General features: G+C 35.9%; 1 protein-coding gene across 3 annotated transcripts in view; it reads right to left on the bottom strand.

The window, feature by feature from the left end:
• Nucleotides 1-12,226, bottom strand: part of LOC137645789 (equilibrative nucleoside transporter 1-like) — a 205,639-nt gene that overhangs the window by 44,643 nt on the left and 148,770 nt on the right. For 2 of the 3 annotated variants that reach the window (XM_068378726.1, XM_068378725.1), the window contains one exon: nucleotides 11,727-11,921. The exons of the other annotated variant lie outside the window; for it this stretch is intronic. In XM_068378726.1, coding sequence (XP_068234827.1) covers nucleotides 11,727-11,921 — 195 coding nt within the window. The remainder of the gene's footprint in view (nucleotides 1-11,726; nucleotides 11,922-12,226) is intronic. 3 annotated transcript variants of the gene reach the window in all.

Consider the following 12,226-nt stretch of genomic DNA (forward strand, 5'->3'; position numbering starts at 1 on the left):
TTTTCTCTGCATCATCAGGAAAGTAAGAGTTGCAGATTCTTCACCTGTCATAATTTTGAGCAATGGGAGTTCTGTTGCCTTTGTCATCTCACATACTGTGGGACGAGAGACCAATACCTTCTTGATGTTATCCTTCCATATGGGATGATATGAAGCAATTTTGTGTCACAACAGCATATTGGAGTACTGCTTCAGGACTCAACACAATGTGCACTAGTGTCACAGCCTACCCATTGTTATATATAATCTATCAAGATGAAGATTATGAAGTATATGTCTTAAGAGCTTAAAATTATTACAGTGATATAAATAGTAAAGGAAGTATTCATATTTATTATTATTATTGATATAACTTATTGTCATGTAATTGGTCAGGATCATATATAGGCTACACATATATTAAGTACATAAATGAAGTGTGATTTTAATGAATCTTCTATGATGCATAAAATCTAATGTGATGTACTTTTATTACATTGCTAGAAAAATCTAATGTGGTGTACTTTTATTACATTGCTAGAAAAATCTAATGTGATGTAAGAAATCTCGAAGAGTCCAGAAGGCGTTTTATCGAGCATGTGTGCTAATACGTGGAAGTTAGAATGGAAGTAACCTTACCTAAAAAGAGCAGCGACTCAGAAATTAAGTCCAGTATGGTAGATACTTCTGACATACAGGCAACAGGTAACAATCCTTTCACGGATTGAGTACCCATACAATCTAGGTAGAATGCGACACTCTAGGGTGGCCCAAAGTTGAGTGGTGTCCCATTCTGCTAGCTCTCTGGTAGGTCCTGAGAGATAAACTCTCTATGATGGCGGTCATAAAGACTGTTTCTCTGGTAAGAGCATTTTTCAGCAAATCCATGACTTCCTTGCCTGCCTCTGCTGAAGAAACTCCATGTTAGAATTTGGATCCCTCCCTCTTGGGGGAACGGTCCATGATCGAAGAGCGCATCAATTAAGTACATAAATGAAGTGTGATTTTAATGAATCTTCTATGATGCATAAAATCTAATGTGATGTACTTTTATTACATTGCTAGAAAAATCTAATGTGATGTAAAAAATCTCGAAGAGTCCAGAAGGCATTTTATCGAGCATGTGTGCTAATATGTGGAAGTTAGAATGGAAGTAACCTTACCTAAAAAGAGCAGCGACTCAGAAATTAAGTTACCAGTATATCTTAGTAATAATCGATTTCTTTATGAAAGTTTTTTTTATTACATGAATAGGAATAAGCCCAATCCAGGTAGAATGGCTGAGTGGTGTCCCATTCTGCTAACTCTCCGGTAGGTCCTGAGAGATACATTCTCTATGATGGGGGTCATAAAGAATGTGTTTCTCCAGTCAGAGCACTTCTCAGCAGATCCATGACTTCTTTGCCTGCCTCTGCTGAAACCCCTTTTTAGAGTTAGGCGTTGGAATTGGCAGGACAGAAATTATATAAACATAAATTTCTTTTATTCCAAAGATACTGACGAGCAATTAGGGTCCAAGGTTTGGTGATTTACCATGTGACAATTAGGCAGGTATGCATTAATATGCATACCTGCGGTTGGGCATATAAGGTTAATTTTGGATAGAGGAAGACAGTCCTTTGGTAGGCAAATAAAAATGAATTTTTCTTTAGACTGATATCTTTGTTCTCCTCGACATCTCTGATCTCTATGGTATTATAACTTGATTTGTGCTGAACGGTTCTTAAAGAACTGGAGTGATAACATAACTCTTCGATTGTGATTGAACTGTTCTTAGGAACTGAAGCGTAAATAACTGTAAGTCTGATGTACTTTTGTGTTTGGATTGCTTTAACGAAATGAAGTGTTAATAACTCTGTATAATCAATGAATAATCTCTGTATAGTCACTTGGTCTAACTACTCAGTAGCCTAAATTTTTACTTATCTTGGTGTTATGAAATGAACTGTGTAATGAACTGTACGTAACTAAATACTGACTTTTTGTGGATAATTCCATGATCCTTGATACTCTCATGAGTCTATATTATTGCCATGTTGTTTTTGCTTGGGTATTCGGTCTCATACATACGTTGGAGCATAAAGCTCTACTCTAAAGCACGTTTTATGTTTTGTGTTGTAATAATATGTGTTTAAGCAATAAAGCCATAGATAAGAAAAGACAGTATTCTTGCTAACACAAATGGTGGCAGCTTTTAAAGGATATAATGACGAACTTATGCCTGTGAAGTGCTGGGAAAAACCTGAGCTTGAGTTCTCTGTCCGCCATGAGCCTTGTGCGTGCTGTAATGATGAAGGTAGTTTCGTCTGTGTGCTGTCTCTTGTTAAATGCTGAATTCTACTGCTTTTGTACTCGTGAAAATGGCTCATCTACTACAGTTGTGCAACCTGTGCCCAAAAGGAATTCAGATTCTATGGATAATTATGGGCAGTACTTCGAGCGGTTGAGTGTTGCCAACACTTGGGAGGACAAGTGTAAAGTTGCCATTTTCCCCTCCCACCTTGAGATTGGTAACAAATCTCTAAATTTTTTGTCGGATACTACATTTTCTTCTTCTCATCTATCAAGAAAGCCTTGTTAGGCGAATATGGACCATTTCGAGAAAGTAATTTTTCTGAACTTTGCTACATCAGCAGAAATACGGGTGAAACGGTACACGCATATCGTGAACTCATCACCGGTGTCGTCAAGAAGGTGTACCCAAAATTTGCTGCTAGAAATAAAACAGTCCGTGGTATGTGATATTTTCGTACATAGCCTGCCTTCCGATTACCAGAAACTCCTCCTTGGGGCTAATTCTGCTAAGATAGATGAAACATTAAATTCTTCTTTAATGTATGAAAGTATGCAGAAAAATATTCGTGAGGATCATCATAGATTTTCGAAGGCATCGTTCAACAGAAATATCGTTGGACGTGAGTGTGCTGTATTCGAATAAAAAAACTGATGACTGCTGTCATTTATGTGGAATTAAAGGGTATTTTGCTCGTGTCTGCCGTAAAAAGAAGAAATACTTGGATCAGAAATCTCACGATGTCAAGAAAAATTTTGAGAAACATGTATAAGTTCTCAGATGTTACTTTCATTACAAGTTGGTGATGCCGTGGAAGAAATACTTGTCATACAGGAGCTGAAGTGAGTGTGTTACCTCTTGCATTACTTGGTGACCTCACCAGCCTCTATGACGTTAACACTCGCTGATAACAGCAAAATTTGTGCTGTTAGAAAACTTATTTTGCCTGTTCACACAGTTGAAGGAGTTCACTTGGCTAATCACACATTTTGGATTGCAGAAGTTAACAAGGTATACCTAGGAGCTAACTTGCTTTGACAAAATTGGTGCAGTTATTGACGTTACAGAACAATACCTGCATGTTACTGCCATGAATGAGAAAATTTCTTTGTACCGCGTTCCGTTTACAGGACACGAAGCTCTTCGAGTCCTGCCTGAAATTGACTCTATTAATGATGCTTCATTGATTACAGATGATATACCTACTTCAAAGGTTGGTAATTTTGATGGTACCAATGAAAGACTGAATAATCTTTTGAACAGATGAGAGAAATTTTTTAATGGAATTAGTAAGATTGAATTAGTACAACACTATTCCAACTGTGAATAATGTTCCCATTAATTTACCCCTTATTGTGTTCCCATTCATTTGAGAGACAATGCAAATAAAGTGATAGATGAATATTTATAAAATGATATCATTCATCGAAGTTCTAATAAATATTATAGTCCTCTGCTATTGATTAAGAAAGATGGAGGCGATCAAATTAGAGTAACAATTGATTTCAGAGTGCCTAATGCTAAAAGTAAGAAAGATGCTTTTGCTTCTCTGCGCATATATAATTTAATAGATGAGCTTCTTGGTGCTTCTGTATTTCCTAAGCTTGATGTTTAAGCTGCTTTTCACAATATAGTCATTGCTGAAGATGATATACACAAAACTGCTTTTCGTTTTAACGAAAAACTGTACGAATTAAATCGTTGTTCGTTTGGTCTATCAAGTGCACCTGCTATATTCAGTAGACTTTTTCCATAATTTTAACAGATGATATTGTCGTGTTTTCAAACAACCATGATGAACAATTTCAACATTTAGAATCTGTTCTTTTTGCTTTGTATACTGCTGGTTTAAAATTAAACAAAGATAAATGCGATTTCATTGTTGATCGAGTTGATTTTCTTGCTTTTTGTATAATTAAGAATTCTGTAACACTGACTGACAAAAAGGCTGATGTAAAAAAAAAAAAGAAAACCAATATCCTGTACCTGGTACTGTCAAACAAGTTAAGCGATTTCTTTATTGTCAATTATACAAAAAAAAATCTGCCCCTCTTAATGCAATGCAATGCAAAGATGCAATCTTCAACTGGACATCTGAGTGTCAAGAGTCGTTTGACTTGTGTAAACATGCTTTATCATCAAAACCAGTAATATCTATTCCTGATACAAAACTAACATTTATTGTCAAGGTAGATAGCTCAAAATTTGGTGTTGTTTGTATTCTAAAACAGAAAAACCCTGTCACAAAACAGCGTCATGTCATTGAGTATGCTAGCCATAAGTATAAAGCCACTGAGAAGAGATATCCTGCCCTTGAAAAAGAAGAATGTGGTTTGATTTTTGCTGTCAAGCATTGGAATTGTTACTTAGTTGGTAAACCTTTTATTGTTGAAACAGATAGTAGGGCTGCACAATGGATTAAAGATAAATGTAATTATCAGGGCAAATTGGGTTGTTGGTCAGTTTTTCTTGAGAACTATAATTTTCAAACTGTACATGTACCCAGTATCACTGTGGCCCAGATGCTATGAGTAGTATTGGTGAAACTGATGACATGCTTAGCATTAATGAAATAAATTTATCTTTCCTTGATAACATGTTTGAATTAAATGAGATTAAATCATGGAATGATGAAACTGCTAATGATCAGAAATTGTCTAAATTGATTGAGAACGGTTCAGTTCAGTTCAGTTGCTGGCCGGAGGGATTCGCCTTTCCATCAGCACTTCCTTTGCTTTCTTTTTTATACTAGTTCTTTTATTTTCTTCTCCTTTTTCCACATCTGATATATATATTTTTTCTTTTATCTATTCTCCCTTTCTTAAACAGAACGTTTTTGTAGTTCTATTATTTTCCTTCTATCGTTGCTGAAATCTGGACAGTAAAGAATGAAATGGGCGAAGTCTTCAGTTTCTGCCCCACACAGTTTATATCCTACCCTTCCTCCCAATTCATGTCTTTTCCTAAAATTTAAACTTGGGCGGTTAGCTCTAGCTTTATACACAATAAATGAGTCAGGTTTATTGTCATAGATCATTTATTCTCCTATTTGACCTTTTTTTTGTGTGTATACTTCTAAACTACTTTTTTTTTCTTTTATCTCATCCTTCCACTTTTTACTATCTACTTCTCTTATCTTGGCCATGAACTCTTCCGTTCCCATTCTCCTAGAGGTTCTATCGTTCATAACCACATCTTTTACCCATTTCCTAGTCTCTTTCGTTCACTTTTTTTTTATTCTCTTTCATTTCCTCAAAAATTTCCTTCAACAGATCATTTCTCCCCTCTTCTATCCCTTTCACAAACCTTAGCCTTCCTCCTGCTATCCTAGTCTTCCTTTCCGACATTCCTATTTCTCCCCGTAGAATTGCTTCACTAATGATGTATATGTAAAGTGGTGACTATCACTCTGTTGTAGTACCCAAGTCAGTATGCCAAAATATAGGCTACTAAAGTTTCTTCATGATAACTATGGTCATCAAGGTATGAATAAAATTGTGTACCCAGTAAAAGAGCAGAATTTACTGGCAGAATTTAATTCTAGCCATCAGAACTTTTTTCTAAATCTTGTCACTCATGTGCTGTCAACAAAGACAACAAATCTCCAAATAGCACTCCTCAACTCCATATTTTAACTTCAACTTTAGAACCTTTTCAGAAAGTTACTATAGATATATCAGGACCTCTTCCTGAAGCTACTGATGGCTCAAAATATTATTTGTGTTACAAGATTATTTCTCAAAATGGCCTGATGTAATTGCTTTGAAATCTGTTGATTCAGATATTGATCAAAATTGGTTGAGTATTGATATACCTAGATTTTGGTGTATTTTCAAAATTGATTACTGATCAAGGTGTTCCGTTTTGTAGTGAAAAATTCAAGTTTCCGTAAATCTGTTGTTATAAAACAAAAATTTACCCATCCCTTTCATCCACAATCTGATGAGATGGTTAAAAAATTCTACAGCACATGTTTTATTATGATCAAAAATTATGCAAGCGAAAATCAAACTCATGAACCTGATCATATTCCTTTCGTTGTTTTCTTATTGTACTGCCGTGAATGACTCCATTGTAGTGAGTCCTGCTGAGTCCTTAAAAGGCCGTAAAGTCGCATCCTGATTCAATGCCATTTGATAACCCGACTATTCTTGATGAATAATTTGCTCAAATGAAAATCACAAGAGATAACGTAGAAAAGTCTCTCGCAAAGCATAAGCATGACTATGATAGATGTAAAGCTGCAATATTAAAGAATCATTCAAAGCTAGAAATATTGTCTACTGGAAAAAGCCTGTAGCAAAGAACGGTCACAGTCCTAAACTGTTTCAAATTTCGGATGGAACTTTCACTGCTCATGTAAATAATTTGAAATTTTGTAATGATGTTAGTTGTGAACCTATACGAATAAGAACCCGTGGTTGCCCATGAAAGAAATAACATTCTTATGTTCTTTCATCTTAGCAGGAGAAAGTGTAACAAACTTGTTGAGCGTTATTCCATGATCCTCTATACTCTCCCAAGTCTATATTATCACCGTGTTGTTTTTACTTGGGTATTCGGTCTCATACAGAGGTTGGAGCATAAGGTTTCACTTTAGGGCACGTTTATATGTTTAGTGTTTTAATGATGTGTTAAAGCAATACAACCACGGATAAGAAAGGACAGAGTATTCTTGCTACCACAAGTGTTATTAAACAATTTGATAAAATCCAACTATAATTTAGACCCATACTCTGCATATAGCAGCATATAATCGTCTTCTGTATATCTTTAATAGAAAATGATACTTTCTTGATTTCTCACAATTTACGTAAGGTGAGTGTAGATTGAGATGTAAATTATGTGATTAGGTAATCTATTACCATTGAGAGTATGTTCACTATTACTCTTAAAACCAGTTAAGTTGTAGACCTAAAAGAAATCAGTACGGATAGTTAAATTGGGAATGAGTTTAGAGACTTTACATAAAAGAAAGAGTAGAGAAACAGAGAGGAGAGAGCAGAGAACAAAAACATTAGAACACGAGAGGGAAAGAGAAGAGAAAAAAGCAAGAGAAGAGCATTTGAACAAGACTTTAAAAGGTTGCAGTTGGAGTTAGAATTGGCAAGACAGAATTTAATATCTGGAACGCTGTTGTCTGTAACTAGAGCACATATCCCCAAGCTTCCAGTTTATAATGAAAAGTGACAGCATGGACACTTATCTACAATGATTTACGGTTTATGAAACTGCTCCAGAATGGAAACCTGAGGTTTGGAGCATAGGTTTAGCATCTTTACATCGAGGAAAAGCTCAGTACAGTATCTAGTATCAACTGACACCAGATGAAGCAGCCAATTCTAATTCTGTTAAAAATGCTTTGTTAAAAGAATTTGAATGCACAGCAGAAGGATCGTGAAGTAAGTTTTGAAGCTGTAGACTTCACTATAGTGAAACTGCTCAACAATTTGTCACAGACATGAAGATGTTGGAATGTTGGTTGGAAATGGATGAGTGTGGAGCTGCAATAAATGACTTACAAGATTTACTGATTCATGATCAATTCTATATTGCATGCGACCATTAATAATTGTGTTCTTGAAAGAGAAAATATTGAAATCTCTGACTGAAGTTGATAAAGCTACACACTTGTATATTGGGGCCCAAGGTCATACATTCAGTAAAAGATAGGTCAATAATGTAATATGCCATGTGCAAGGGAGTGACCGGGTAAAAAAAAAAAAAAAAAAAAAAAAAAACTGTACCAGTTCAAGGTAGCAATTTTATGAGATCTGAATATAAACCTGGAAGACTGATAGGTTTCCAATGGAAAAAGAAAAAAAAAAAAAACATGGCCAGAAAGCAGCCGACTCCTATCTAAAGTTTTTGAAGGCCGCTCATCAATGGCAGATGCAAGGGAAAGTGACATTGCCATATCAGGCAGGATAATGCCCTAGAGACTGACCATACATACATATGATCAGCGCCCAAACACCCTCCCCACCCAAGCTAGGACCAAGGAGGGCCAGGCAATGGATGCTGATGACTCAGCAGATAGACCTATAGGCTCCCCCAAACGCCCCATCCTTAGCTCACAAGGATGGTTAGGTTGCAGCGACCAAAAAAAAATTAACGAGTTTGAGCGGAACTCGAACCCCAGTCTGGCGCTCCCTAGCCCTGGATAGGTATCGATATTTGACCACCTTAATCAGATATTGATGGGTCGACCTCGACCCGAGGTCCAAATAAAATTCATAAAAAATTCTTTTACAAAGCAATTCACAACCCTTCACTATTAAAAAAAAACTTCAAAGAATTTTCTATCCTTCAAAAAAAGTAAATGGAAGCTAAATTCAAAATAAATATTTTTTAAAAATTAATTAAAAAAATAAGTATACAAAAAATGACTACAGAAACATTCACCTAAAATCTAAATATGGAAATAAACTAAAACTATTCTAAGCACTTATTCTATAATAATTGAGCACCCTTTGCTGAGATCTAGAGGGGGGGGGGGGAGGAACCACAAGGGAACGTTTCCAGAAATGAGAAAAAAGTGTATGTTTTTTTGGCTAAAAAAATCTATTCTCTTTTCAAAATTTTTTGGGTAGGTAAATGACATAGTTAGTGGCTGAAATTTTTACAGGATATTGTATTATTATCGTGAAACAAAAATTTGTAAAAGAATCTGCACTTTGATATAATTTAATGATTCATGAAGGGGCAATTTATTTTTTTTTTTTTTTGCCGAGTTATAACATGAAATTTTTCGAGACAAATAATTATATCCATTGCTGAGCATGGTATTTATGCATGAAAATATCAGAAATTTTATAAAAAGAGGAATACGTAGAGCTATGCCAGCTTGTGTCGGATATGCTCACAAAATGGCTGCCAACCACACCACCTTGGAAGGTCAAATCTGCTACCTGAAATGGAGAAGGATATGTTAATATCAGCGAGTCATTTACTTATATAATTGTTCGAGGATTTGCAGAAAAATATTATGGTAGCTAGGATGAAGTTTACAGATTATTTTGCAATTAGAAAACTAAAATAATGATCATAATTAAGTTATCATAAAGGTACACACTTACAAAAACAGGAGAAATTATAAGCTATTTTATAAAAACATATGGGGTAGAAGACATTCACAAACACTTTACAACAATCCTTTCTTATATACACCTGAACACTACTGCACATTCGATAATTATATAAATATTTGATATTACACAACTTACCTTAATTAAGTATTGATGGGTCGAGCTCGACCCGAGGGTATCTCAGGAATAGCACAAGGAAAAGAGCTGGGATGAAATGCGTCCTCACCAGACTTCTGCGCACACTGAACTGAGGTCTCGCAGCTCGATATCACTCACAACCAATACGGACAAAAGATTATGGCAAAAAACATGTTTTCTTTTTTTTAACTTTGGGTCGTATACGACCCACCACACCTATCCAGGGCTAGTCAGGGAAGTTAACACATCGGAAATGCTGCTAGAATGACAAAACCTCTAGGAAGAGCTGCTACTGGTGTTGCCTCAGAAGTAATGAAAACGAAGACTAAACTGAAATGGCTGTTTGCACTGTTGAAGTAAATCCAGCAGATTTGATGGATGGTAAGGGATAGATTGGGAAAGGTGGCAAGGGATTCAAAGTGGTACTGAAGAAACAGTTATGGGTGTGGTAGAAGGTCCTCAAGTGCTATTGATGGGGGGATGGTAGATGTACACTAATGCTGGTGAAAAAGGACTTGGTGTCCATTGGCAAATTCACTGATAATACTTTGAATATTGGAATAGTAAAATCTACGGTATATTGTTAGCCAGAAGCTGAGATTGAGATAAAAATATTTTACAGGTAAAGTAATAGCAACATGCTAGAAACTCCTCTGTAGGACCTTGATTACTATATCCCTGCTTCCTATGATGGTTTAAAACCAGAACCTGAAAAGTGTGTTGCTGTAACCTGAGTCAAGCGAACAAAAACAAGACGTTGCCAAAACTCAATGTAGTTGAACTCAACCAGATGTGTCATGATAAAGAAATCAGTGACCTTCAGAAGGAAGATAAATCCTTAAACACTGTAAGGAAGTATGCTGATGAAGGAAGAGTGTATACCCATTGTGAAGCAGTAATGAATTTAGCCCATGCAGGTATGACGGGAGGACATCTTGGGATAGGTAAAACACGAGAAAGAATCATTGGCCTGGTGTATCAAAAGAGATAACCGCGCATTGCAAGTCCTGTGACATATGCCAACGAACTGTGGATAAGAGAAGGGTTACACAAGCGACACTTGGAAAGATGTCACTGATAAAGGATCTTGTTGACCTAATTGAACCTCATTTGACGAACGGATCCCGATAAATCTTATCAGTCATGGATTATGTCACTAAATATCCCAGAGCATAGGCTGTGTCTACAATTGACACTGTCAGTGTTGTTGGAGCTCTCTTAGAAGTTTTCGTGGGACTGGAATTCAAAGAGAGGAAGTTTCTGACCGTGGAGCCTACTTGTCTTTCCCATACAGAGACGAAGTTTTTGCCATTTGAACTTATTATAAGCCATAGCGTGAGAGGACCATTAATACTGTTAAGAGATCTGTGGGAAGATCTGTTGTGGAAGGTGAAACGAAAATTCCTAATGCATATGTGATTGATCTTCAAGAACAACTGCAAGGCATCCTTATGTTGGTTACTGAAGAGTTGGTAAAAGCACAAGAAGTTGCTCGTCATTATTGCAATCAGAAGGTGAAGGACTTGAAGTTGGAGAAAAGTGATGAAGTACTACTATTGTTACCTAATAACAGCAAGCTGTTGTTACATTGGAAGGGGCCGTTTAAAGACACGGAATGATATAATAGATGTAATTTCGAAATAGACATGAATGTTGTAATCAGCAGATCACATTTCAGCCAGAAATACTGTGGTGATTCAGGTAACCCAATTAGCTGCTGTAGTAATTAAGGAAGATGATCAGAACCCTGGAGATGAAAATGTGACTGTACAGACCTTTCTACAGAAATAAACCTGTGAAGTAAAAGTAAATTCAAAGCTAGAAAGAAGTAAAGAATGAGAACTTCACATCTTAAAGGATGATAAAGATATTCTATTTTAAAATACTCAGGTTTGTGTAGCGACCAAAAAAACAAGTAACTTTTAAGAATTGTTAATTTCACCGAGTATTTTAATGCTCCTTTTTAAAAATGTTCATATCAAATAATAGTTTATCACATACGTTTTCATACTATCACTGTTCACTGGGATGGCTTGTTTAAGCATTATTATAAGTTCTTAGGTACAGAAATGACTTAGGAATAAGCCCAATCTCTTTCAGAATAAATTGATTACTTGAGTATTTCACCCATTTCTTTTAAGATGGAAGGAATCGTTGTGATTGATTTGACTTAATAAGACTATGAGTACACAACTTTGAAAACTAGATCCCATTTTTTATTCACTTACCCATTTCACTAATCGTGGAGCTTCTCTGCCAAGCCAATCACCAACATTAAAGACAAGGTATGTTATTGTGGGTTGAAAGAAATCTTCAGTCCAGCGAGATTCCGGTAACGATGACGTAACATAGACTAAGACCGCCGGATATATCATCAATGTAAACAATAAGGTGCTTCCACATGTCAGACCCATCAGCCAAACCTGTCATAGGATTATCTAGTTTAACCTCTTTTTATGTCTTTTTAGGCAAACTGTTAACATGAATCTGGCATACAATAAGTCCCCCAATATAAGCACTTTGAAAGCTAAGAACCTGTGTGTGCAATAAATAAACTAATTGTTAATAGGAAAAAAGACATAATACATATAATTAATTTCTTTTAAAAGTACTTTATGTGGATATATGAATAAGAATTCTTGATACATATGTAGACTATTAAAATTAAGCGTTATGGCCTCTGTTGGACTCGACAACTTTTCAACTTAAGATCCAGCTCTTGAACCAC

This window comes from Palaemon carinicauda, chromosome 8, assembly GCF_036898095.1.
Source record: "Palaemon carinicauda isolate YSFRI2023 chromosome 8, ASM3689809v2, whole genome shotgun sequence".
NCBI lineage: Eukaryota > Metazoa > Arthropoda > Malacostraca > Decapoda > Palaemonidae > Palaemon > Palaemon carinicauda.